Source organism: Camelina sativa, chromosome 2 (genome assembly GCF_030686135.1).
Source record: "Camelina sativa cultivar CO46 ecotype springtype chromosome 2, ASM3068613v1".
Taxonomy (NCBI): domain Eukaryota; kingdom Viridiplantae; phylum Streptophyta; class Magnoliopsida; order Brassicales; family Brassicaceae; genus Camelina; species Camelina sativa.
Genome location: NC_141881.1, coordinates 28,983,893 through 29,010,332, shown reverse-complemented (window position 1 = coordinate 29,010,332; position 26,440 = coordinate 28,983,893). Strand labels below are relative to the sequence as shown.

The 26,440-nt window shown below is 31.4% G+C and overlaps 4 protein-coding genes and 2 pseudogenes across 4 annotated transcripts; 4 read left to right on the top strand and 2 right to left on the bottom strand.

Annotated features, from left to right (window-relative positions):
• The first annotated feature begins 810 nt into the window (after positions 1 to 810).
• Positions 811 to 2,120, top strand: LOC104739666 (embryo-specific protein ATS3). The gene is made up of 2 exons (XM_010460103.3): positions 811 to 1,115; positions 1,471 to 2,120. The coding sequence occupies exons 1-2, from the start codon at positions 900 to 902 to the stop codon at positions 1,894 to 1,896; spliced, it is 642 nt and encodes a 213-aa protein (XP_010458405.1). The 5' UTR covers positions 811 to 899; the 3' UTR covers positions 1,897 to 2,120.
• A 362-nt stretch (positions 2,121 to 2,482) lies between these two features.
• Positions 2,483 to 4,006, top strand: LOC104739656 (embryo-specific protein ATS3B-like). The gene is made up of 3 exons (XM_010460092.3): positions 2,483 to 2,788; positions 2,919 to 3,029; positions 3,565 to 4,006. The coding sequence occupies exons 1-3, from the start codon at positions 2,666 to 2,668 to the stop codon at positions 3,898 to 3,900; spliced, it is 570 nt and encodes a 189-aa protein (XP_010458394.1). The 5' UTR covers positions 2,483 to 2,665; the 3' UTR covers positions 3,901 to 4,006.
• Positions 4,007 to 6,285: 2,279 nt separating this feature from the next.
• On the top strand, positions 6,286 to 10,104 carry LOC104739641 (DEAD-box ATP-dependent RNA helicase 7). The gene is made up of 13 exons (XM_087473068.1): positions 6,286 to 7,079; positions 7,240 to 7,374; positions 7,455 to 7,595; positions 7,674 to 7,785; positions 7,862 to 7,932; positions 8,049 to 8,203; positions 8,307 to 8,418; positions 8,558 to 8,659; positions 8,748 to 8,808; positions 8,919 to 9,087; positions 9,177 to 9,273; positions 9,355 to 9,449; positions 9,535 to 10,104. The coding sequence occupies exons 1-13, from the start codon at positions 6,630 to 6,632 to the stop codon at positions 9,872 to 9,874; spliced, it is 2,040 nt and encodes a 679-aa protein (XP_087329194.1). The 5' UTR covers positions 6,286 to 6,629; the 3' UTR covers positions 9,875 to 10,104.
• A 451-nt stretch (positions 10,105 to 10,555) lies between these two features.
• On the top strand, positions 10,556 to 12,006 carry LOC104739634 (carboxylesterase 20). The gene has a single exon (XM_010460062.3). It carries the CDS (start codon positions 10,749 to 10,751, stop codon positions 11,742 to 11,744), a length of 996 nt encoding a protein of 331 aa, XP_010458364.1. The 5' UTR covers positions 10,556 to 10,748; the 3' UTR covers positions 11,745 to 12,006.
• A 4,122-nt stretch (positions 12,007 to 16,128) lies between these two features.
• Positions 16,129 to 18,744, bottom strand: LOC104756983 (gibberellin 20 oxidase 3 pseudogene; annotated as a pseudogene).
• A 4,399-nt stretch (positions 18,745 to 23,143) lies between these two features.
• LOC104756982 (pectinesterase inhibitor 12 pseudogene) lies at positions 23,144 to 23,835 on the bottom strand (annotated as a pseudogene).
• Between the last annotated feature and the right edge of the window lie 2,605 nt (positions 23,836 to 26,440).

Sequence of the window (26,440 nt, the reverse complement as noted above, 5' to 3'; positions counted from 1 at the left end):
ATTCCACAAGTTAATTTGTTATCTACATCTTTATGTAGATTTAGCATTTAAATTTTTGGTTTGGTTTTGAATTTTTGCTTTTAAATAAATTTAAAGTTTGATTTACTAATTTTTTTTTTTTAGAACAAATTGGTCTACACCAAAATTGGTTACAATGAACGGGAGATAAGTTCACCCAAATAATTAATATAAGTTGTACGAAGATAGAAACTGAGGTGGTAGGTAGGAGAAGTAGTAGAATTTGATTTTGTGGGTTAGGTTTGAGAATCGTGTAATACTCGTGACACTTTGATGATTGTAGATATATTGACAAATAGTATGTTAATTCCCAAGAAATCCAATAATCCGTAACGATCGAGAAAAGAAGCTAGATCAGTTTTAAACTTTATATGGTTTCGTTGATTGTGTGAGTCTATTATGTTTTTTTTTTTGCCAGTGTAAATACGTTCGACACTAATAATCGGGTTTACTTAGTTTTTTTTGTTTTGTTTTGGATACCAAAAGTAAAGAACAAGTCTACACCAAAATCGGTTACAAGGAATGGGAGATAAGTTCACCCAAAATAACATGGCCTTAAAAGAAAGGATAGTTGGTGTATAATATATAATTATAATCCTTTGACAAAAAAAATAATATATAATTATAATCTATGTTTCAAGAATAATACCAATATACATATACTCATAACTCAAATGTAATAGTAATACTAAAGAAAAGAGTCCACAAACTATCACTTTTTCAGTAAAGATATTTTGCTTGTTGGTTACGTGGCTCTATATACTCCGTTCGTGGGTTGTGTTGTGCCAAGTGTAAATGTTTTAAGTAAGAAGGTAACATTAGTCATCTATATAACAACTTCTCAAGTTCTCTTTTTAACTCTCACTCTCAAGAAGACAACAATGAAGTTTTTCTCTCTCTCACCCATCTTCCTTCTCCTTGTCCTCTGCTTCAATACTTCCGTTCTCTCCCTAACTGATGATCAGCCATTGATCTCTCTTAAACTTCATGAAGAAGAGAGCTGCCCTTACACTGTGATTGTCACTACAAGCTGTTTATCTCCTGATTGGTCTAAGGATCAGATAACTATCGCTTTAGGTGACGCCAACGGCAACCAGGTTTGTCTCTACAAATTACGACAAGCCTTAGGATTTTCATTACCATAACAAAACAAAACACCTTAGAATTTGCTTTCTTTTCCTTTTTGTCGGTTATTTTATATTAATTTAAAACTCTTTTTTTCTTTTTTTGGTTAAAGATCTTTAAACTACTATATTCAAGCTTAGTTGATGCAACGGATCCATGTAAGAAGTGTGTTAAATCGGAATCGGATAAACCAAAAAAGAAAAAAAGAAAAAGAAAAGAAAAAACCAAAATCTGAACTAAACCATGATGATGTGAATTCTTATTTAAGATTATATATTTGGAAACCATGAGCTCTAGTGTAACAGTTTGTGTTAATATTGCTACTAGGTGGTCGCACCGAGGCTAAACGAACCGCTAAGTGGAGGACGAGGAGGTTTTGAGAAATGCTCTTCGGACACATTCGAAATAAAAGGTGCATGTCTCAACACTATCTGCTCCGTCTACATCTACCGTTCTGGTCCCGACGGCTGGATCCCTGAAACCATCGAGATATACAAGGAAGGTTCCAAGTCCGTGAAATTCGATTTCAATAAAAACGTCCCTGAGAACATTTGGTCCGGCAACAACAACTGCAACACCACCAGTTGGCCACCGTTTCCCCCCACCGTCCCACCGCCTTCTTTTCCTCCGGGACCACCTTCTATCCCGCCACCGCCACCACGGCCATCTGCTGCCTCTGGACGTAGAGGTGGTGATTGTTTGGTTCTTGCGTTTGCTACGATTGTGTTTGCCTTTGCGGCCGTGGCTGTGTGAGTTATTTTAGTTAAGAGTTTGCTCAATAACTAACGAGTGTGGTGCAATACCTTTGTAGTTGGATATTGTGGACACATTATTAGTTAAATGTATGAGTTAGTCTCTTCAAAAATAATGTATGAGTTAGTAGAGAGACTCTCTAACTTAGAATTATATTTAAGTATTCCATATGAACTCGCCATCATGTGTTTTAGTATGTGATATATTACGACTTTCTTGTTGAATGTGAGATTACGCTAATTAACATACAAGTAAAATGTTCCACGAAAATACAAATTGATAACGTCATCTGTGTACCAAATTACCAATTTAATGAGCACGTACGCACTCTTGAAATTCAAATCTTTCTATACTTAATGAGTTAATTCTAGTGTTAGCGTTGACAAGTTATTGTATAATAGTAAAAAGTTATAAATTTATCTGTCAGTTTGCAAGTATGGTTTTGAAATGTAAATTTATTTTATCAAAGCTTAAATTGGTATCTTGATTAAGACATAACCTAGATACAGTATTTACCTATCTAATACACAAAAACATTAATTACCTTTTCTACTCTTAATGACGGTCTTACCTAATGACAGACATTGTCACATTGAGAGATGTGTGGCCAGTAAATTTGGGAGCGTGGCCATTTTAATTCGATTCGTATACCGAAATCGAATTTTGATCCGGTCTATTCCGGTTCAGCTCAAACTGGTTCGATACTTTATCTTCTCGATTTCTCTCTTTCGTTTTGTATCTGCGAAGCAAATTTCTGGGAAGCACGAAAATGGCGTCGGTACGACTCTTCTTCACTCTCCTCTGCTTCGTCTTCCTTATATCCATCTCTGTTGCCAAATCAAACGAATTAGAGCCTCACGTCGCTGAATCTTTCAATGTCAGCCTCATCCAGGTTCGTTCTCTTTTTCCCCTTTTGAACTCTCCTCCGGATAATTTTTTTTTTCCCGTCTTCTTCTGTACGGTTTTTCTCGAGAAACTTATGATTCTCCCTCTATGGTTTTAAATTCCCATCGATGATGCAGAGATTGGGGAATACTTGTTCGTACACAGTGATAATTTCCACGAGCTGTTCATCGACTAGGTACACGCGAGATCAGATCAGCGTCGCTTTCGGCGATGGATATGGGAACCAGGTTAGGTTCTTTCCCGCTTCAGAACATTTGATTTTGAATTTGGTATGACTTTTGATTTTTAGGGTTCCAATTTGAAATGTTTCATCCCAGAAGCTAAGTTAGTTTGAGTACAAGTGGTTGATCTAAATTCTTTGTAATTGAGCTTAGTTATAGTGGACATACTCAGATTTTGTGCTCATCTTTGGTTTCTTTAGATTTTTTCTAGTATGCTCAGGTCAGTTCTATATATGCATAACATTATCACTGGTATGGAAGACACCTAACAACCAAAATTGTCAAATTCTTCTATTGCTCTGGCTTATTTGGTGTACAGCTTCGTGTTTTACACACAGGGCTACCAAAATATCGATGCCAAATTGATCGTTTATGTGGAGTTTTAGAGTAGTATAGAGATGAAAGTGTCAATGGATTGGTTTTGGTTGTATCTTGTCTCTAATTTCTTATTGTATCTGTCACTAATAAACCGTTAGGATGCTCAGTTTTTAGCTTTGGTTCGATGAAATTCATAGCTGGAGTTTTGTTTTCTTGTGATCAGATATATGCACCAAGGCTTGACGATCCATCTACAAAAACGTTTGAGCAATGTTCATCAGATACATTTGAGATAAACGGACCATGCACATACCAGATATGCTATGTGTATCTCTACAGGTCAGGTCCAGATGGTTGGATTCCAGAGAGTGTAAAGATATATAGCCATGGCTCCAAAGCTGTCACCTTCTCATATAACACGCACGTCCCTGAGAGTGTATGGTATGGTTTCAACTACTGCAATAGCGCCTCGGATTCTAATGTCTTAGCCTTTGGTCTCAGAAGGATCGTTATCATACTCTTAGGGTTTATTCTCGCCGGTACAACATTGCTCTTGTAAGCTGTTGTGTTATGGTTTCGGTTTTTTTTTCACTGTCGGGTTTTTGTATGAACATAATTTAGGACTTGTGAAGAATAAATAAAATGTGTACCGTTCTTGGGTCTCAGATCATGTATTAACCATTAAAAGCTACGATGAAGTTTACTACTCCTAATTACAGAGTGTGTAGATTATATGAGAAGTGTGTGTATCCATTAGAAATTTGTGACAACCCATCCATCAAAGACACGACTAGGATTGGGCATTCGGGTAACCTCTTCGGATAAACAGGTTTAGAAAAATAGAATTCATTTGGTATTTTGATATATGGGTTCGGTTTGGGTATTATCGGGTTGGGTTTACAAATTTCAGAAACTGATTACTATCCGAACTATCGAGCACCAAAATTTTTTTTTTTTTAATTATTAAATTTTAATAAATTTTGCTAAATTTTGACTTATGTAACAAATTATTTTAAATAATTTGATTATTTTTTGATATTTAGATATAAAATTAATTAAAATATTCAAAAAATTATAATTTTGGTAAATTAAATTATATTAATGCTAAATATTATAAATATGTTTATATGTTCGGGTTGGATGGTACCCGAACTGATACCGGCTATTATTCGATCCTAACCCGAATCCATATATATTGGAAAATAAAATCTAATAGAGTTTATAAGTAAATTCGTATCCAACCCGAACCTAATTTTTTGGACTGGATTCGGATTGGGTATTTGGGTATGTGCAGACCGACATCAAACTCTATGTTTAAGATTCCGTTTTAAACCACGTTGTTGTGAATAAAACAACACTAGGTAACAACCCGCACCATGTGCGGGACAAATCGATTTAAAGAAAATTATTATAAGTAAAATTATTATCCTAGAACCAATATCTGTTTGTATCAAACATAATATGTAATTAAAGTTTTTTATTTATTTATTTAAAGCTGCGTTTTTTGTATAAAAAATATATTTTACCCGTGAAATCTTTGAATGTGTAAGAGGTTTTATGGTAGAGAAAGTATTGATAAAATGTTACTGTTTATTGCAATATGTCTTGTGTGATTTAAAAATCAAATTCATATCTTCTTATGCTTTATCTTGTAATCACAACAATTTTGCATGTTTCTTATGTAACCATAACAACATATACTAAATTACTCTGTAGTTTAATTATTTAATTTTATTATATGTTTGTAACAATCAGATTCTAAACTAAATTTTCTGAAGATAATCTAATTTATTGATTTAATATTTTTGATTAGGCTATTTAAATTATTTGAGTTAGTCGGTTTGTTAATATTTTCTATAAATGACGGATTATTACCAAAAAAACATTATGAAAAATTAATGAAATTCCAAAATCAATGTATTCGTGTAAGAATACATTTTCCCGTGAAATATGTGAACATGGTAAAGAAATATTTATAAAATGTTAAAATTTATGGCAATATATATTTTTGTGTGTTTTAAAAATCAAATTTTTATTTATGATTTATCAAGTAACTATAACAATTTTGCATATTCTACTAATCACTTATTTTAAATATATTATGATTTTTTTTGTTACTAAGTTTATTTATTATGATAAGGATTATTGTCTCATTCCTTTTTAATAGCACATAGATGAATATACAATTAGAACATATATTCTTATTCGGTTATCAATATTTCCATTTTTAATGAATAATCACACTAAATGTTTAATTAGTTTACAGACTTAGATATATATATAAATAATCACACATCATGATATCCCCTAATTTTTTGTCATTTTTATATTTATTTATGAATATATATATATATTTATTGGAAATTAAGTTTTTTAATGAGTTGGAGATAATTCATGGGTAATATACTTCTTTTTATAATCAATTATAATAACTATTGAAAGCTTGTTATTTAAATTATTATGATAATAATACTAACATAAAAATATCATTTTGTTTTTATATGATTTTGTTAATAAGTTATATATTCTTTATTTTTAATAACTTTATATTAATTGATATGTTTTTATAGCCCTTTTAGAATATTTTACTTTTATTGATTTTAAGAAATCAATATTTATATTAATTTTAAAAAATTAATATAATTTTGACTTATATATTTGTAAGTAAATTTTAGTGAAATTTTGCCTTACAATCAAATTTGTGTGAGAAATGATAACATATCTAATTATTATTCTGTTAATTGTTTAAAAAATAAATACAATGACATAGAGCTGTAATTAATTAGAAAGTGTCATGAGCTCTCTCGCGGTGACACATCAGGTTTTTCTCAGTGCTTCTCTATTAATATATAGGGGATTTGTTTTTGGGTCACAAAATTAGCAACTTACCATTTTTATCGAAAGTGATATTATTAATATACATTTTTTTTTGAGTCTTAAAATTAAACAAAAAAGAAAGAAGATATTTTGCGTCTTCTATGACCTAGTTGACAAGGGGACACAACAACGACACGCATTGTCCTTCCAAAATATAAAAACGGCAAAGCAAAATAAAACTCATCAACGGACCAGATTGCACAGTTAAAAAGGCGTTAACTAGGGTTTTGGAACAAAGGAGCCTCCAAAACCTAGAAACTATAAATAGTCGCGTAAACCCTAAACATTTTTCTTCCTCTTCGTCTCTCTGCCTGCTTCCGTTCTTTCAATCGCCTCAATCTCTTTAAAAGCAGGAGAGATTCGATTCGCTTCTCAAATATTCTTCGAACCTCCCCAAATTAAAAACCCTAAATGCCTTCACTAATCTTATCCGACAAGAAAGAGGAGAAGAAGATGAAGAAGAAGATAGCATTGGAAACCCCAGAGCTTGACTCTAAGAAGGGGAAGAAGGAGGCAAAGCTGAAGTTTTCATCTTCTGATGAAGAAGATTCGGAGAAGAAGAAGAGTAAGAGGAAGGACAAGAAACGTAAGGCTGCGGAGTCGGAGGAGGAAGAAGAAGAAGGGAAGAGCGATTCTAGCTCTGAGAAGAAGAAGAAGAAGAAGAGCAGCAAAAAGGTTAAGTTGGGTATTGAAGATGTTGAGGTTGATAACCCTAACGCTGTTTCCAAGTTTAGGATCTCTGCTCCGTTGAGGGAGATGCTTAAGAAGAATGGTATTGAAGCTCTTTTCCCTATTCAAGCTACAACCTTTGATATGGTTCTCGATGGTGCTGATTTAGTTGGACGTGCTCGTACTGGTCAGGTAATAATGCTTCTTTGTTCTATGTAATTACTCAAGTTCGGTGCTTTGGATTTATATGTGGAAGGTTTAGTATTATTAATGTATTGTGAATGTATTGTCTGTTTGGAGTGAGATTTTTAAAGTTAGGGGCTTTTTGTTGATTACATATGGTGTGATGCAGGGTAAAACACTGGCCTTTGTGTTGCCTATATTGGAATCATTGATCAATGGACCTGCGAAAAGTAAAAAGAAGAATGGGTATGGGAGGCCACCAAGTGTTTTGGTCCTTTTACCAACCAGAGAATTGGCCAAGCAGGTAAAGATTTGTTAGCTTGTTGTTACGATTTTTTTAGGCTCTCTAGGTTTTTTTACTGATGGTATCGTTTTCTTTGTTAGGTGAATGCTGACTTTGAAACATACGGATTAGCACTTGGGTTAACTTCTTGCTGTGTCTATGGAGGTGAAGGTTATTCTTTCCAGCAGAATAGTTTAAGGAAAGGTGTTGACATTGTGGTTGGAACCCCTGGTCGTGTTAAGGTACGTCTCTCTCTCTTGGTTGCCCCTGGATTCAAATCATCGTTGATCTGTTGACCTTGTAGTTGACATTCATTGCAGGACTTTATTAATACCGAAAAAATTGATCTGAGCTATCTACAATTCCGTGTGCTTGATGAAGCTGATGAAATGTTGAGGATGGGGTTTGTTGAGGATGTTGAATTTATATTAGGTATGGAATGTGGTTTTTGTTTTTCTTGATATAAAGCTTATTCATAGTGTCTTATATCTTCTTTCCATAACTTCAGGGAAAGTGGAAGATGCTACTAAAGTCCAGACTCTTCTCTTCAGTGCTACTCTCCCACAATGGGTTCAAAGTGTGCGTCCCTTTCAAATATTTCCCCTTACTATTTTTCATTGGTTAAGCTTCATTTATTTTGTTTTTCTGTTCCTTTTCTCTCTATTTGTGGCTGAGACCTTTCTTGTTCCTACCAGATCTCTCGCAAGTTTCTTAAAAAAGACCTGAAGACTATTGATCTTGTTGGTAATGATAAAATGAAGGCCAGTAATAGTGTACGACACATTGCTATTCCCTGTAATAAGGCAGCCATGCCTCGGTTGATTCCTGATATTATCAGTTGCTATAGCAGGTATCCTTTAGCTCTTCAACTATGTTACTGCTTTTTCATAACCTTTATTCGTCTCGAGTGAAAGTGCTCAAGACTCTTAACCAATTTTGTTATCACAATCTAGTGGAGGCCAAACCATTATTTTTGCTGAGAAAAAAGAGGAAGCGAACGAGCTTTCTGGTTTGTTGGCTGGGTCAAGAACTTTGCATGGAGACATACAGCAATCACAACGCGAGGTATATTATTAAATTTTATTTTAAGCTTTCTTGCATATGTGAATTTTAAGTGGGGGAGAATATGATCTTTCTTCTTATCCGGTTGAATTGCTCAAACATTGGAGTATCAGCCTGCTAACTATGAGTCCTGTGATTATAGGTTACTCTTGCTGGATTTAGGAAGGGCAAGTTTTCGACATTGGTGGCTACTAACGTTGCTGCTCGTGGTCTAGATATCAATGATGTGCAGTTAATTATACAGGTTAGTGGCAGCCCGCACGTACTAATCATTATGGTTTAATGCCTTGTTGGTGTTCTAATGTCATGCCTTTTGTTTAAATGTGTTGCAGTGTGAGCCTCCACGTGATGTTGAATCATATATTCATCGTTCAGGCCGAACAGGAAGAGCAGGTAAAAGCATAGACATTATTTGGACGACTTTATCATATTTGTGCAGTTCCTAGATTAATGAGTAAGGTTTGCTTGATGTTATTATAATCTTTATTTTCTTTTTGTTGCAGGCAACACTGGAGTTGCAGTTACACTTTACGAATCTAGAAAGTCAAGTATATCCAGGATCGAAAAAGAAGCAGGTATAAAATTTGAGTACTTGTCTGCACCTCAGCCTGATGATATTGCCCGAGCTGGTGGTATGGATGCTGCTGAGAAAATTAAACAAGTTTGCGACAGGTATGCTTACAGTTGCACCTCCATGTTCTATAAAATCTAATTAATAACTGGGAAATGGTATATTTACCTAAGAATACATTTAAATGCAGTGTGGTTCCTGCATTCTTGGAAGCTGCGAAGAATTTATTAGAAAGTTCTGGTTTATCAGCTGAAGTACTCCTCGCAAAAGCTCTTGCAAAAACAGCGGTAAGTCTCCTTGAAAAATTTCCTTTTAAAATGTTTTGTTTTTCTCAATCAAAACAAGTACTTAGTTTCTGATCACTACAGGGCTTCACTGAGATTAAGAAAAGGTCACTTCTTACATCAATGGAGAACCATGTAACACTACATCTTGAAGCAGGAAGGGAAATATACTCGCCGTCGTAAGTTCCTCTTTCTCCCTATACTCTGCTTTTGTAGTCTTTGTTAACATCAAAAGCTAAGTACTAAAATGATTTATTGCAACAGATATGTTTATGGAATGCTAAGAAGAGTTTTACCAGAAGACAAGGTGGAGCGGATTGAAGGGTTGAGTCTAACAGCAGATAAAAGCGGAGCAGTGTTTGACGTTGTGCAATCGGATCTAGACTTATTCCTTGCAGCTGGACAAAAGAATGCTGGAAGTATGAGCTTGGAAGTGGTTAAGGAGATGCCTAAACTTCAGGAGAGAGAACCATTGCCACAAAGAAGATTTGGTCGCGGTGGAAGCCGGTTCGGCAGTGGTGGGGGAAGAGGTGGTGGAAACCGGTTCGGCAGTGGTGGCGGCAGAGGAGGAAGAGGTGGCGGTAGAGGAGGAGGTAGGTGGTAGAGGCCAGAAATATTGAAAACTCAAACCCTACGTCTCCTTTTGATAAAAACTAAACTCTCCTCTTATAATGTCTTTTTACTATATATCTTCTTGCGCTGATGACTTCTACATTATAGGTGTTTTTGAATGTTTTTTTTATTGGCTTTGAACAAACTTAAGGAGGCTCTCTCTTGTATCCTCCTATCAATTTTGTGTAATTTGGGTGATAATGATGATTAATTATTACTTCATACCTCACAATATATTCATGTTGCTATCATTTTCGTGTCTTCAATCTTTCCTTTGTGAAGTGAACTTTTACTTATTATTTAGTTTCTATCAGTTAGCTTCTGATTAGTAATTACTGTAAAAGAAAGAAAAAAAAAAGCGATTCACTAGTGAAATATGTATGGTGTTAAATCAACTCAATAATTTGTCAAACGTAAAAATTAGTTTTGGCCTTGCCAACAAGTCAACAGCAACTTCTAGATCATCATATATGAAAAAAGATGTGCTAGCGACTTGTAAACCAAGACTGGTCTCTCGTTTCAATGCATATGAAAAGAGAGAAAATCAAAGAGCACTTCTCTTTATACTACTGTCATTGTCATTATGTTGTGTGGTTTAAATCTTTTCTTTCTCCACTTGCCTCAGCTAACCATTGTAGATTCTTCTTTCTCTTTTTGGTGGTTCTTATAAATGCAAAGAGATACTAGTATAATTCATTAAAAATAAAAGGCAAGATCTTCAATTATAAAACAATTTATCACACGAATTAGTAGTAAGTATTATATAAAGACTAGCATATTCGAGTTCTAACATATACGAAGTACAACAAAACACACATTAAAATCCAAAAAGACCGAACCTTCCCAAAAAAAAAAGAAGAAAAAAAATGTCGGAACAAACACCAATCTCTGATCCTTACGCTTATCTTAACATGGTAAAGAATCCAGATGGTTCAATCACTCGTCTCCCCAGCAACTTCCCATGCACCGCAGCCACACCTGATCCCTCCCCTCAAAACCCCGCCGTTTCAAAAGATCTTCCCTTAAACCACTCAAAGTCAACGTGGCTCCGTCTCTACGTCCCCACCTCCGCCGTAACCAACGACATCGTTTCGTCTCAGAAACTCCCCGTCGTTGTTTATTACCACGGCGGAGGATTCGTCATGTGCAGCGTAGACTTTCAACGCTTCCACGAATTCTGCTCCGAGATGGCGCGTGATCTCAACGCCATCGTCGTTTCTCCTTCTTACCGTTTAGCTCCGGAGCATAGATTACCGGCGGCGTACGAAGACGGTACGGAGGCGCTGGAGTGGATCAAAAACTCCGACGACGAGTGGATCAAATCACACGCCGATCTCTCAAACGTGTTCCTCATGGGAACTAGCGCCGGTGGGAACTTGGCCTACAACGTCGGGCTAAGATCCGCCGACGATTCCGTCTCCGATCTGAGTCCGTTACAGATCCGTGGACTGATCCTGCACCACCCGTTCTTCGGCGGGAAAGAGCGGTGCGGATCTGAGATCAGGCTCGCGAACGACCAGGTTTGCCCTCCCGTAGTCACCGACGTAATGTGGGATCTGTCTCTTCCCGTCGGCGTTGATAGGGATCATGAGTATTCGAATCCGACGGTGGGAGATGGATCTGAGAATCTGGAGAAATTTGGACGGTTGGGATGGAAAGTGATGGTGATTGGAGGAGAACTAGATCCGATGGTAGATTGGCAGAGAGATGTGGCGAAGCTGATGAAGAAGAAGAGAGTTGAAGTGGTGGAGCTATTTAACGGCGACGATGGTCACGGTGCTGAGATCATGGATCCTTCTAAGCGTAAAGCTCTGTTTCTTTCCATCGGAAGTTTCGTTTCTTCCTCCTCCTCTGCTCCGTAACCGTTTTTTTTGTTTTCTTTATTAATTTAATATCAAAGGCCCAATTGATGATTACATTACAAATTAGTAAAACAAAGAGCCTAATACATTTAGGCCCATATCATTCTATGTTCAGTACCCCATATTATAAGAATTTATCACTAAAAAATCAAGTTCTACCAGTCACTTTTTAACAACATTGCTAAGATTTTCTCAAAATCCTTAATTAAAAAAAAAAAAAAAAAAAAACCGAAAAAGAGATTGATTCTTAATATATCAAAAATTTAACTAATAAATAAATAAAAAAGTCACAATAAAAAAATTGTAAAAAGTAAGATTAGAAATTTACAATAATAACAAGCAACATAAACGTTAAGGTTCCCCAGCAGCCCCATAAACGTTAAACGTCTCTTGGTTTGTCGGCCAAGGCATATAAATGTTGACGACTGTCAGTACGACTGTGTTTGTTTCGCATCACTGTCAGCCAAGACGTAGCACGTGAAGGTTACTTGGTTAAAGTCAGACCTCGCCACAAACTAAGGCCCAATTGATGGCCCATCACATGCATTTCTATCTTTATGTACACTTAATTTATCTATACTACTAAATGGGGAGTACACTTAGGATAAAAAAAAACAAAAAAATGACATATATCCATGTTGTCAAACAGACCAACTTACCTATATAATTAAAAAAAAAAAATTAAACTTCTCTAAACCAATGGTAACAATTATAAAAGAATAAATGATTAACTCTTTCATAAGTAAACTTCCTTAAAAAAATGGTAACAATTACTAAAGAAATAAATGATTAACTCTTCCAATATTTTAGGAAACTATATTAACTATAAAAGATACATTCCTATATTTTATGAAATTATATTAATTACAAATAATAAATTTAAATATTTGACATACCGTCACTATAAAAAAATTACAGCCAATAAGATTACAAAATGAAAATTTTAAATATTATAATAAAAACAAAATTATTTCTATTAACAATTCCTTGAATTTTATAGTTATTAGAATTTTATAAAATAATAAGATAGTTTTGCAATTAATAAAACTTATCATTTAACAAGATTTCCATAACGAATGTATCTAATTAATTTCTAATAGTAATATGAAAATAATTTAACTTTAATTTAAACAGATGATTTATTTTAAGAAATCTTGAAATAAATCAGTAATTAGTTTCCCAAATATCTAAAATTTAGGGATTATTTCTAAAACTAACCTTATACATATACTCTCATCGGTTTAATAGGACTTGCAAAATCTAGACAATTTATTCATTATCCAAATCTAATCATCCATATAGATTCTAACATATTGTATATGCATTAACTAAAAAATAAATAAGATTTTTAAAAATTTTATATAGATTTTTGTTGTTTTAAACGTAAAAATAAAAAATGTTTAGCCTGACTCTTTCCAGTCTATAAATAGAGAAATCGATTTTTTATAGATTTTTCTTATTTTTTCAAATATATGATGTGAACAGTCTTTATTAAAATGACACTATAAGCATTATGTATATGGAAAATAAAACAAACAATACGTAAAATTTTATAACATGAGTATCTTGAAATTTGTTTTTAAGTCATCATTATCTTTAAAAAGTCTATAAAATTTAGAAACAGGACTACCCCGAAAAATACCACATGAGATTAGAAAATTTAGATAGCAACATTAAAATTTTAAATTCTTAATAATTTTGGTAAGAGTTAATTTAAGAACATATAATTTGTAGAATTCAGCTATTTTTGGATAATAAAAAAAACAGATAATGTTTTTAAAAAAATATAAAGAAAGTTTGTATAATTTCCATTAATTTTGTAGTAATTTTGTAAAAATTAAATAATCAAATGGAAAACATGGATATCCCGTAGAAGCTTTTTTTTTTTTTTGACAATTAAATACGGATATTCTTTTCCTAATCTCTTATTCGTTGGACTAATATAAATATTTTTCAAACGAATAATAATTAAAAAAATTATTATATAACAAAAATTTACATTCGATGGACACGGGATGTCCAAAATATACATGCCTATGTTCCTCATTTATAACTTATCTTTAAGAATGAACCATATAATATGTAATAAGAATAAAGAAGTCAATTAATTTTGTAATATTTTTATTATAACATATGATATAAATATACTATTAATTATATTTATATTTATGTTTGTTCTATACGAGAGTTTGAGAATGTATGTTTTTGATCGAAAATACAAATTGGTCCCATATTGAGAATGTTTTCTTTTATGCAACGGAAATTTGAGAACGGGTGTAGGACATGATGGAACATGATAAAACGGAAAGAGAATTACGTCTACCCCTAAATATTTGCATTGGTCTCAAACGGGTTTTCATCGTTGTTAGCGGTTATATATTTGATTTGATAGCTCACTAATTTAATAGAATCTAACCAATCATTTGTCTGATTTAGTTTGTTATCAGTCCAACCATTATGTTGTTCCGAATTTTAAAATATTGGTGAAACCATTATTATTTTAAATTTTCAAACATTAATAAACTAAACCAAAAAAAGTCAAACTAAAATCTAAATTAGTATGAGTTTGATTATGACTACTAAAATAAATTAGTTTATAAGCATAACCCCGCACGTACGTGCGGCTCCGAACCTAGTTTTATTTAAATTGATTTAAAATTGTAATTTAGTTTTTTAGTTACGTTACTTCTTTAGATACTTTTTTTCCACTTGTTGGTTGTTCATGGAACTGTTCATTGATAACACTAGCACGATGGCGCAGTACTATATAATAAAGAAAGGGAAAGATAAAAGAGCACGTTTATAGTCAAGTTATACTAAAAGAGTTTATAATTGCTTCATCTTAATATTTTATTCAATAAACTGTTCATGATAACACTAGCTACATGTACTCACATTATAATTAAGAAGAAAACAAAAACACATTTATCGAGCTTTAATGGAGATATGGCGGAATGAACAACTACTGTTCATGTGGAGTCATTACAGAAAATTATTAAGATGGGCCATACTTTTTGTTCTATATACATTATGTTTCTCTTTGTCTTTACCCTTTTAATACAAAACACCCGGTCATATACAATGCATTAGAAATGTTCTTAGCAAAAAAAAAAAAATGCATTAGAAATGTGTACTGCGAGGATATGGTTAAAGTGGTGTATAACTAATCTAACGATAACTTAGCTGAGATGGTTAGATCTTAAAGCACGTTTAATTTTAATAACTACATAAAGTTATATTGTTTTATTTCTAAACTACTAAAATGTACATTTTAAATAAACTGATCAAATCAGTTGATATAAGGATGAAAATTTTGATATTTGAAAATATAATTTGATAACACAGAAGGAACATATAACATAACATAAAGGGGTCCGTAGTTATGTTAACTCCTAGGGCCACTGCCTTTGTGCCGCGGGTATATGCAACATAAATGTATAAGATTGTTTCTCAGCTCTCTAGCTCTCTTGTCACGGTCTTAGACATGTCTTGTATTGCTGTAACGATATCTCCCACTTATTGTCAATGACTGTCAGAATCTTATCTTCAAAGACGATAAGACCTAAAAATATCTATGGTTTGATGTATCAGCATAGCTACGAATGTGCAACTCTTTGTCTCCAATAGGATGTTTGAATTTGAAACTTTGTAGAGCATGTTAATTGTGTTTACGTGATTTTTGCAATGGGTGACAATAAAAACAATTTATATTAGGAGAACGGCCACATAAACTCGAAAATAGAAAGGTGTGTACGTATTTGGATTGGAGAAGACCTGACAAACGTGGGCTTTTTTCTGATATTCCGTAAGCTGGTGGTGTTTTCCCGGCCTCAACATCAGGTTTATATATATGAACTTAGTTTATTTGTCCTGGAGAATTCTTGATGATGATATATGTACAAGATTAAGTGTTCAATTTATTACCATGCATTGATGTTGTGGTTCCAGTGGAAATTAAGAAACGATGTTGATAGGTTTTTAATGGGGTTAGTTGACGTTGAGCTGTAGAGTCTAATCTTTTGTATCTGATGTGTGATCCTATGTCCGAATATAACAAATTTTAGTTAAGAAATTTTCATTAAAGAGTCTTTCGATATTTAAAGCATATATATAATATATGCATGAATGTGGATAGCTTTTTGATCAAAATTGGATTTGTATTTTGACTGATTGTAAGCTCGTATATATGTCTGGTTTTTGTTAATTACTTTGTTTATGTAATCTTTGTTTTCCGGTCCGGATGATCAAACGAATTGTTTAAATAAATGATTCACGTTGACACAAAATAATCAAAAGCCTTTAATTTGTTTTCTAATCACTCTCTCTCGCTCTCTTCTAACTTTGTTCGACAAGTTTGTTGCTGACAACTTTTTTTGTTTTTGGTTTAGATGACACTGTTGCTGACAACCTGTTTGTTCTTAAGCCGTTCTGAGAACTCTTGAAGAGTGTTCTTGTCAGATCTGTACTGCTTCTGCGTGAACTCAAGAAACATGGACCATGTAAAGTTAGGGTACACTCTTTGACCGAACTCTTCTAGTAGCTTCTTTGGTGGCTCCACCACTTTGTCCTTTTGTGGACATAAGAAAAATGCTATCGACTTCCTTTCCCTCTCGCTGTTCACCACAGCCCGGTGCAAACAACTTTTGTATATTCCATTCGTCAACGCCTGTATATACATAGACAAACTTGGAATTAAAAATAAACACAAATTGTCAATATTCGTTATTACAAAGTTTCTTTATCAGGGAGAAAATTTTTATACGGTTATTAATAACTCGATTCTACAGTCGATACCTTTCCACATTATATCTTCTATGTGTGTATGTTATCTTTATATACATGTAACGCTCCAATCATCCTATCTATTGCGACCCACATCTCAAACACTAAAGATGACAAAGATGATGTTGATCTTGCATGTAAGTTAAAAATCAAGTATGTCCAATGATGTTTCAGCAGAAATATCCCCAAACCAAATGCACTAAAGTGATATATATATATATATATCAGTTCTCTATATATATGTTCTATATAATATCTATTAAAGGTATAGGATATGATTTCTTTCTATTTATATATCCAAAAAATATACACATGAAAATGCGCAAATATATAACCCTCCCACCATCCCACGACAACCGACATATTAACACTAAATATGTGTTTTTTTTTTTGTCTTTAGTCGCATGGTACATATACTACTCTCATCATCATGAAACTTTTCTGGATCAAATAAGCTTAGCTAGATATGAATCTATTTAAATAATATTTCGTAAAAGTTGAATGCTTTAGGTGATCTAGATAAGTTTTCAGTATATACCCTACCATATTGTCATATAAAACAAGATATTACAGTATATAATATATTTTAAATTTTTTTTTGGTTTGTGACAAATTTGTATATACATGTTCCCTATGTAAGAAAAAAGTTAGTTTTACCATGAAGGTGTCGCCGATGTTAACGACGAATGATCTGGGCTTTGGAGCGATGGATCTCCATTGATTCTCCACGAAAACCTGAAGACCACCAACTTGGTCCTGATCAAGTATGGTTAGAGAGGTTGGGTCGTTGTGAGGACCTGTCCCTAATGTTAGATTTGGCTGCTTGTACGGCGGATAATAATTCAGCCTGAGTATTGAGTCGTTATCTTCGTAAAACTCTCTGAAATAGCGTCTGTCGATCCCTAGACTTATTCCAAGAAACTCCATGATCTTTAACGAGAGAGTGTTCATCACCTCTGCGTATTCTTGAAATGCAGTTCTGCATGGCATAATCCCAATAGTTTTTGTTGTCTATTATTATTTGGCTCAATCATGCATTCGTACTATACATGAATACTCGTGGAATCTCATTAATGTATTAACTATTATACACTGAAAACAAAAATCACTGTCACTTACTTTGATTTGTGCCTTTCGACATCACAATATTTTTGTCGTTTTAAAATAATTACTTTAAACCCAATACTATAATTTAACCTACACTCCACCTATACTCCATCTATCTCATTATAATATCAGTTTTTTTTTAAATAATGCATACTAAGAAGTAACAAACAAAGAACTATTAAAATTTCTATAGCCGTTATTAATATTTTTTATAATTTCTATATGTAATTAATAAGCAAATGTAAAAATTATAGAAGGAGAATCTTTTAAAAATCTGAATTGAAATTAATTCAAAACAAAATTTTTTTATAATATAGTATGACACTACGTACTCCCATTATTGATTAATAAGGAGTAAAACAAAAACTTTAATTTTTAATATATTGAATTTGTGTTAAAGAAAACTTTAAACCAAACTTATAATGAAAGGAGTAATATATATACTCATTAATTACTCAATACTACTAGTCTATTATTGTTAAGAAAAGGAGTAATATATATACTCATTAATTACTCAATATATATTACCCAAACTCTTCGTTTAAGTCACCCATTGACCTAGAGATGTAATCTTTAACAGTTTCGGTGCCATTCTTGAGCTTCTCCTCGGCGGAGAACCTAAACGAAAGCGTTTCTTTCCAAGGAAGCTGTGAGTAGAATCTTCCGACAAAGCTATCGGAATAACCGGAGATCTCACCCCACTCCCTCTTCACCTTCTGCTTCTCGGAAGCCGGCAAGTTGAAAAACATGTCCATACACTTGTAGGCACGTGACAAAATCCCCTCGTGAACTCCATGGTTTGTGACGATGAAGAACCCGTGCATCTTTGCAGCTTCGGACACGAGCCTAGAAGCTCGAGACGCCAAGATCTGGTTGTCTTGGCCGGAGAGGAAACTAGAGATGTCGATGATAGGGACTTGGAGCTCTTTGACGTCGGTGGAGGGTTGCTCTTTGTCGGGCCATATGAATTCTATTGGTATGTTGTTTGGTTGCTGATTTATGACCTTTGCATCGAAACCTATATGAGGAAGATTTGAGATGGATTTCATATTGCTGTTTGTTTATATAATTTTTGGTGGAATTAAATTGGAAATGTATGGTAATAACTATTACACTTTCAAGGCTTTCTCTTGACTCTTGAGTCGTCTTATTATATAAGTTGAGAAGACATTTATAGGAGTGGGGATGGAGAGCAAAGTTAATACGGAATTTAGATAAAATACTTTGTCATATTATATAATACTAGAATTTGTACCCGCACACGTAGGAGATTTTAATTTTAAATATTTTTTATCAATAGAAATTGTTGAGCTCAAATATAATTATTCCAACTTTTGAGAATAAATCTATATATACTAAACTTACTTTACTCAGTGATATACAACATATATATTTTTGACGATAATATTTCTTTGTTATATTTATTTACGATTTTACGTGGGATTTTAATTAATTTTTTATCAGTAAAAATCATTGAATATGAATATAATTTGAAGATTATAATATTGTCGACAATCTTCTGACTTTTTATAGTTTTATCTTTATAAGAGTTCATTCCATATTCATATCCCATGAAAACATAATTTTAAAAGTTTTAACGTCAATGTCGATCGTTGACCTAATTATAGAGACCATTTAAACATATCGATATCCTACATTAAATGCGAATATAAAAAGTTTCATGAACAGTTTTAGTGTTATGTCACTAGGTTGTCCTAATGCATCATCTGCCATAATAGAATTTTCAACTAAGTCAAGAATGTTTAAATGATGAAACGTTTAAATCCCAAATGAATATCTATTCACTAATCCAAAGTACATATTTTTCTAAAATCTCATATGTTATTTGCAGATGTTAATTTTGTGATGCAACCCAGCTTCGTCTTCTAAAAAAAACATATTGTACTTTAGATATATTGTTTTTGCAAATGTTTTGGGTTAAAAGCATTTGATTATATATATATATATATATCATATTTGTTATATATGTTATATTTTTTATTTTTTTTTGTCAACCATATGTGTTAATTATAAAATTGTTGCTCCAGTTGATAATATACCTTATGAGATATGCTACACAAATCACATGCCACTTTTTGTAACCGCTTACATATCATTTTTTCTATATTTCCTGACCATTGATTTTGTTTCTTTAGATAGATTATTTTTTCAAAATTCTTTTTCATAGTTTTCCCAAAAAAAATTGTGTCCGTTACAATATCTTAGTTTTAGATAAAAACTTTTAAATTAAGTTAAGTAATTAATCTTTTCTTTCTTATAAATAAAATTTGATGATAAATCGTTATGGTATATGTTTCTTAGAAACTAATGTTTCACTTCAATTTTATTTTCGTGTTTAGATTTTTAAAATACAATTACATAACTTTTTTTTACTCCACCATGCATTAAAATCTTACTTACATTTTTAAACTCATTAACCCATTCTAAATTTTGGAATATAATCATTTTTTGGTTATGATTTTAAAAATAACATTGTTACTAAAACAAATTTATAGTATTATTTTTACTATTTAAAAATTTTACATTTATTTTACTTAATTCATTTTTAGATAGTTATTATTTTTATTTTTACTAAAAAATTATATTATTATTTACACTATTTTAAAATTCAATTAATTTTAGTTAATTCGTTTTTTATTTATATTTACTATTATTTATTATAAGTAAGAATTATGCAATTAATGAATATTAAAAATAGTAAATTTTATGGAAAAAAAAATTGATTAGGTGGATGTTAATGTGGATGAAGGAGAAGTGAGCAAAGTTAACTTTATATATATATATATACTAGATTAGGACCGCGGGGCAAAATTATTTATAACTAAAATATTTAAATTATATGTTGTATTTGTTGGTTAAATATGCTATAATTATATAATAATTGTTAAATAAACCATATAATACCGCAATATAATTTATTTTTTACATAATATTTTTAATCAATTTAATCAGATATATCTATTCTCTAATACCGACAGTGTTAACAAAATAATGAAATGATATTTTACCTAGCCCTGTTAACAGAGCGGATATCCGCTTTTTTGAGATATCCGTATCCGTTTTATCCGTGATTTATTATCCGTATTTGTATCCAAAAATTTCCGATATCCGTTATCCGGATATCCACTAAAAATTTGATTATCCGCGGATATCCGTTTAATTTTTTGAAATAGAAAATTATGCATTTTGAACTAAAATACAGCGTATTTTGTATAAAATACCGTGTATTTTGGACAAAAATACTAGATATCCGTATATAGATACCGGATATCCGTAAAAAACAAATATTTGTTTTAAAATTTAGCATTATTCGTATCCTTATCCGTATATAATAAAGGATATTTGGGGAAAAACGGATATCCGTTGTTCGTTTTAAAATTTAGCACTATTCGTATTCGTATTCGTATCCGTTTTATTTGCTGTTTTACTATCCGTATCTGTATCCGTTTGCCCGGATATCCATTTTTCAGAATGGATTCGGATACAAATACGGATATCCGCGGATATCGGATATTAATCTTAGGCCTACACTTTTACCCTTGTAACACCGAATTAATGATATTTTTTAATTTATATAAATATCGATAAAACCCGTCCCGCTATATAACCTCATCCCGAAATATTTTAACTCATACTATATCATCTTTTGTTATATTTTAATATTTATTGTGTATCTATGGTATAATATTTATCATATTTAACTTTTTAAAAGTTTTAAATATTTTTCATATTTAACCTTTGAAAATCTTTAAAATAAAGACCGAAATAAACCAAATAAAAGTTTTTAAAGTTTGAATGTCTGATAAATCAAGCTTTCTACTCATTTTTAGTCGGAATCATTTTGGTTTATTTTATATTATGACTCTGAACATTGCCCAATTTTTTTAGAAGATGTGGGATATTGTACCGGTATATTTTTATTCATCTATTGAATAATATATGTCTGTTTTTAAAATTTTGTATTACATCATATGCAGGAAAAATAACAATTTTTATAAACTAAATGTATTATAGAATAATTCAAAATAATTTAAATATAAATTCCAATAAAAAATGAAAGGGAATCATATATTATTTGAATGAGGTAAAAAGATTTCTTTATTTTTTTAAATCTTACCTATAATTAATTTTGAAGTTTTGGTAACTAATATTAAAGTCAATGCATTAAATATCAAAACTTTTCAAAAAGTATTTTTGAGCAAAAACTGCTGCAAAAATAGTAGGATAGATGTGACATGTATTATTTCTATTATCTTAGTGAAAAACTAATCAAATAAATAATACTTTTGTAATCAAAATATGTAACATGATTTTTATGCTCGTAAGTTGTATTTTCATATATAGTGTTACTATTGAGATTCAAACCTATATAATAATTCCTTATTGGTTGACGAATTAAAAAGTAAACTAGGTACTAACCCGCAGTAGACCGCGGGCTGAACATTTTGTCTTTAAAAAATATGTAATAATATATTTGTTAAATAAATTATTTATAATAGTTTGTGATTAAAAAAGTTGGTTGATTAATTTTTTGTTTTGATGAAAAACTCTTCGTGCTATACTATTGTGTTATAACTAAATTATTGTATAAAGTAAAATTATTGTATTATAATTTTTGGAGAAAATGTTGATATGTCTCAAACAAAATTAATTAATTTTTTTAAAAATGTGTAAAAAATCTAAATGGCGTATTGGTTAATGTATTTAATAATAAGTAATAAGATAATAAGATGATTATTAATAATTATTTTTATACGCTCAACAGTTTTAGCCAAAGATTTGGGATTAGATCGATTAATTGGTTCATGTTTTTAATTTAAGTCCATTTAAGTCGATTAATTATCCATGTAACCCGTGATTTTGGGTGATTAATTTTGGTTGATTAATGATTAATAATAAGTAATAAGATGATTATTAATAATTATCGTTTATACCTTCAACAGTTTTAGCTTTTATTTAACTTTCTCTAATGGCAATTGAATGTAAATTTTTACACTTTTCAAGGTTATTTTTAATTTTGTACTTCTTTTTCAAAAATACCCATTTTTCTATGTCACTTTTTAAAAATACCCTTTAATGGTGTCCATTTTCAAAAATACCCTTTTATATATAAAATGACAAAATTATAAATCCTAAACCCCAAATACTAAATCCTAACACTTAAAAATTATATCCTAAATGTAAATTGGAACCCAAACCTAAAAAAACAAATTCTAAAAATTAATTTAACATAGGGTAATTGTGTAAAAGAGGGCAAAAATGAAAATATTCAAAAAGAGGTATTTTTGAAAAGGGGTATGTCAAAGAGGGCATTTCTAACAAATTCTCATTAATATAGTAGGATAAGATCTTATCTAATTAAAATCGCGTATTAAGTTTAAATTTCAAGAAAATAGCTTATTTTTTACGTTTTAAAATCAATATGTCAATGTGTTACCAAAAAGAAAAATCAATATGTCAATGTTGCTGGAAAAAAAAAACCCCAAACATGTAAAGCAAATTTTTATTTCTATTATGATAAAGTCTCTTTGCACTCAACTTTACATGGTAATCATTAATCGATGTTTAATTGGTAAAGAACTTTGACAAATTCATATTAGCATATAATCAAAAACAGAAGGAATCACAATCTTCTGAAACAAAATATAGTTCTCGTTACTAATGGGAGATTTCGGTATTCTATCTTTGATAGCATCCTCGCAATTTCTTGGTACATCCTCAGCAATACTAAAATTTACATTAGCCTCTTTATAATCGTGCGATCGAACGCTCGCTAAAGCAGTGTGTAATGAATCTTTAGCATCGCCATAAAACTCGACGCAGAGGCGTAGCTCTGCTTCAATACTTGCATATCCCTTGCCCTTGAGGATATGTTCAACAATTCCTTTAACGTTCATAGCTTCTGCTTCAGCGTTCTTCGTCGATGCTATGATCAAACCTTCAAGGGTGGTTGCGGTTTTGCTTTGTGGATCTTGTGTAAGAGAATCGACGCAGAAATTGTATGTCAAGCCCGGTTCTATCACGGTTGCTTTCTTGCAAGAATCTTGAATGAGAGTTTGAGCAAATGCAAAACCATTCAAGAGAAGAGAGAACATAATCAATGAAACCAAAAACTTCATCTCTTTTATTTATTTTTATTTCTTTTGGAAGAAGTAGAGAAAATAAGATTGATTGATGATGAATATGTTCACTTTGTGTTGCAATTTATAGTAAAAGTGAACATAGAAGTTTATGGTAAGACTCTTTGACTATATTCAATAGATGTGTTGAATCATTAATTCAATAGTTAAACTCATAAATGAAGGTGTTGAAAAATGAAAAAAAAAAAATTGATGTGGACTAAACTATGTTGAATAAACAAAATTTGGGACCACTAGAACACATGGTGCATTATTATTGGTTATTAAAGTTCATTATATTTTTAATTCATTCTAACTATTTGACATGAATTATTTGAGGGGATTATATTGGTTTAGGATTTAGAAAGAATTTTAATGACATTAAAAGTTATGTAAAATATGTTGTTATTCAATCAAGACTTTTTAAAACTCTTTAAAAAATTTGGTGTTATTGGTTGTGGATTTGTAAAAAGTTATCTAAAATCTTGATAAATCTAGTCTTATTGGATTAAGAGTTTTATAAAGTCATTAAAAGTTTTATGTTATTCAATTAAAACAAAAGAATCTTGGATTGTTAATGAATTCAAATTTTGTGTTATTGGTTTAGGATTTTATATCATTTCCTTCATAACAAAAGTCATGAAAACTCTTTCATCAAATAGAAAGATTTTATGAAAGATTTTACAAGATTAGGAAACACAAATCAGCAAGATTTAAAATAACTTCCTAAACAATCTCTTATAGAATCCTTCATTTTTACTTTCTAATTTTCTATGATTTTAAAAATCAGCAAGATTTTTAAAAACACAAAGTCATTAAAATTCTTTCGAAATCCTAAACCAATACCCCCCTGATAGTAATCAAAGTTTTATTTTATTTTTGCTTTACATAAAAATTTATTGTTTTCATAGAGACTTGTTTCATTTTATTTGAACACTAGGTAGTAACCCATGCTACAGCACAGACAAAATATTTTTTTTTCTATAAAATTTAAATTCGTAAAAATATGTTAGAATTTTATTATTTTAAATACATAAATTAAGTATTTGTACAATATTGGTATTAAATCCAAATATCAGATTTCAGTTTGGTTTTAGTTTGGATTATTGTACGTATATAATCTAGACATATCTACTTTAGAAAGGGGAATATGTCCCCTCCTGTTCCATCCTTATTGTTCCATTCCATCTTGTTCCATGTATCCTCCCATTCCGTCTTTTAAATGATTACTCGTTAGACGATATTTATTAATAGAAATTGAGTAAAAAAATTAGACAGGATACCTGAATTCCCCGTTAAATACTTACTTTTATTTAGTTAGTTGAAATTATTCAAAAAACTATTTAATTGTTTTCAGAAATATCCAAAATTTTCAAAGTACTCGTTCCAAAGTGATGCAGCGCATCTCGACTCTTTTATATCTCTTATTTCTTTTGTGGGCTGTGCTTTATTATCTAGGCTTTATGTTGTTTCTTGGGCTTTAAGTTTGCTCTTTGATTATTTCCTTTTGCTATGCTTAGGGTTTTGTCTTTGAGACTTTAGTATTTAAAGCCTCCTTTGTGTAAAAGATCGAGATATACGTTTATTGAATAAAAACCTAGAGCTTTTCAAGCTTCTAATCTTCCTTGTTATCGGCATTCTCTGTGAATCAACGATTATCAAGATCCCTCGTTGAGCAGCTATTCTTCGGAATCAACGATCTTCGAGACAACTCCTTGTTTGGTATTCTTTGAATCAACAAACATCGAGTTTCTATCAAGCTTACGCTGCACCACAAAGTAACTGATTATATATCGCATAGTCAACTTTTTAAAAATATTTATTTTTGTATAAACAACATAATACACAATGACCTATTAACCACTAAGACTAAGATATCTTTTACGTACTATCTCGACATACAACATATTTTTGTATCTTATCCATTTTTATATTTGAAAGTTGAAATTAAATTTAATTATCCAAATTATGTGATCTCATCTTGTTTTTTGATTAGAAATAGTTTAGATAATTACTTTTATTGTTTGAATTACCCGTTCTCGTTTGTTACACGTTCTTTTCTATAAGATCATATTTTTTTATATAAATGACATCATTTACATGTTATTAAAAAAATGTTTCCTAAAATTTTCAAATAATTATTCCAAACTAGAGATTTTGTTCTATAAATATAGAGATGGTATAAGATAGGGCAATGTTTCTTGTACTTTTACTATTGCATAAAATGATTTTCCTAATAATCATAACTACTTAGGTAGCAAATATTCCTTACTTTTAGCATCTCTTTCACCACAAATATCACCACAAATATACTTTTCTTGAATTGTCAAGGATGTGATAGTCCATCCTTCGGGAACCTAAATCATAAGTAATAAACATAGTTTAGTCATAACTATATATAATCCTTTCCAACAAAACATAATTAAAAAAAAATCAAGTAACTTACAGAGACACATCGGGTAAATTCATCTCTATGGTTTCCTCGTGTATGATTTTCTATGTGTGCATTATTTTCACTTGAACCTCCAACTTGTTTTAAAAGGTTTGGTCATAGCAAGACTTGTGAATAACATTTGCAACTATTGTGATTTCAAAAGTGTATGCTTTTTGTGAATGGTTTTAATAGTGGGATGTTATGTTAAACTTTGAGGATGTTTATATATTTAT

Excerpts from the sequence above, each read along its gene's own strand:
- LOC104739641 (XM_087473068.1), top strand. The coding sequence starts at position 6,630 with ATGCCTTCACTAATCTTATCCGACAAGAAAGAGGAGAAGAAGATGAAG. Across the intron at positions 7,786-7,861 it reads GGATGTTGAATTTATATTAG|GGAAAGTGGAAGATGCTACT; the intron begins GTATGGAATGTG and ends CCATAACTTCAG. Across the intron at positions 8,660-8,747 it reads ATGTGCAGTTAATTATACAG|TGTGAGCCTCCACGTGATGT; the intron begins GTTAGTGGCAGC and ends AATGTGTTGCAG.
- LOC104739666 (XM_010460103.3), top strand. The coding sequence starts at position 900 with ATGAAGTTTTTCTCTCTCTCACCCATCTTCCTTCTCCTTGTCCTCTGC. Across the intron at positions 1,116-1,470 it reads GTGACGCCAACGGCAACCAG|GTGGTCGCACCGAGGCTAAA; the intron begins GTTTGTCTCTAC and ends TATTGCTACTAG.
- LOC104739634 (XM_010460062.3), top strand. The coding sequence starts at position 10,749 with ATGTCGGAACAAACACCAATCTCTGATCCTTACGCTTATCTTAACATG.
- LOC104739656 (XM_010460092.3), top strand. The coding sequence starts at position 2,666 with ATGGCGTCGGTACGACTCTTCTTCACTCTCCTCTGCTTCGTCTTCCTT. Across the intron at positions 2,789-2,918 it reads TCAATGTCAGCCTCATCCAG|AGATTGGGGAATACTTGTTC; the intron begins GTTCGTTCTCTT and ends TCGATGATGCAG. Across the intron at positions 3,030-3,564 it reads GCGATGGATATGGGAACCAG|ATATATGCACCAAGGCTTGA; the intron begins GTTAGGTTCTTT and ends TCTTGTGATCAG.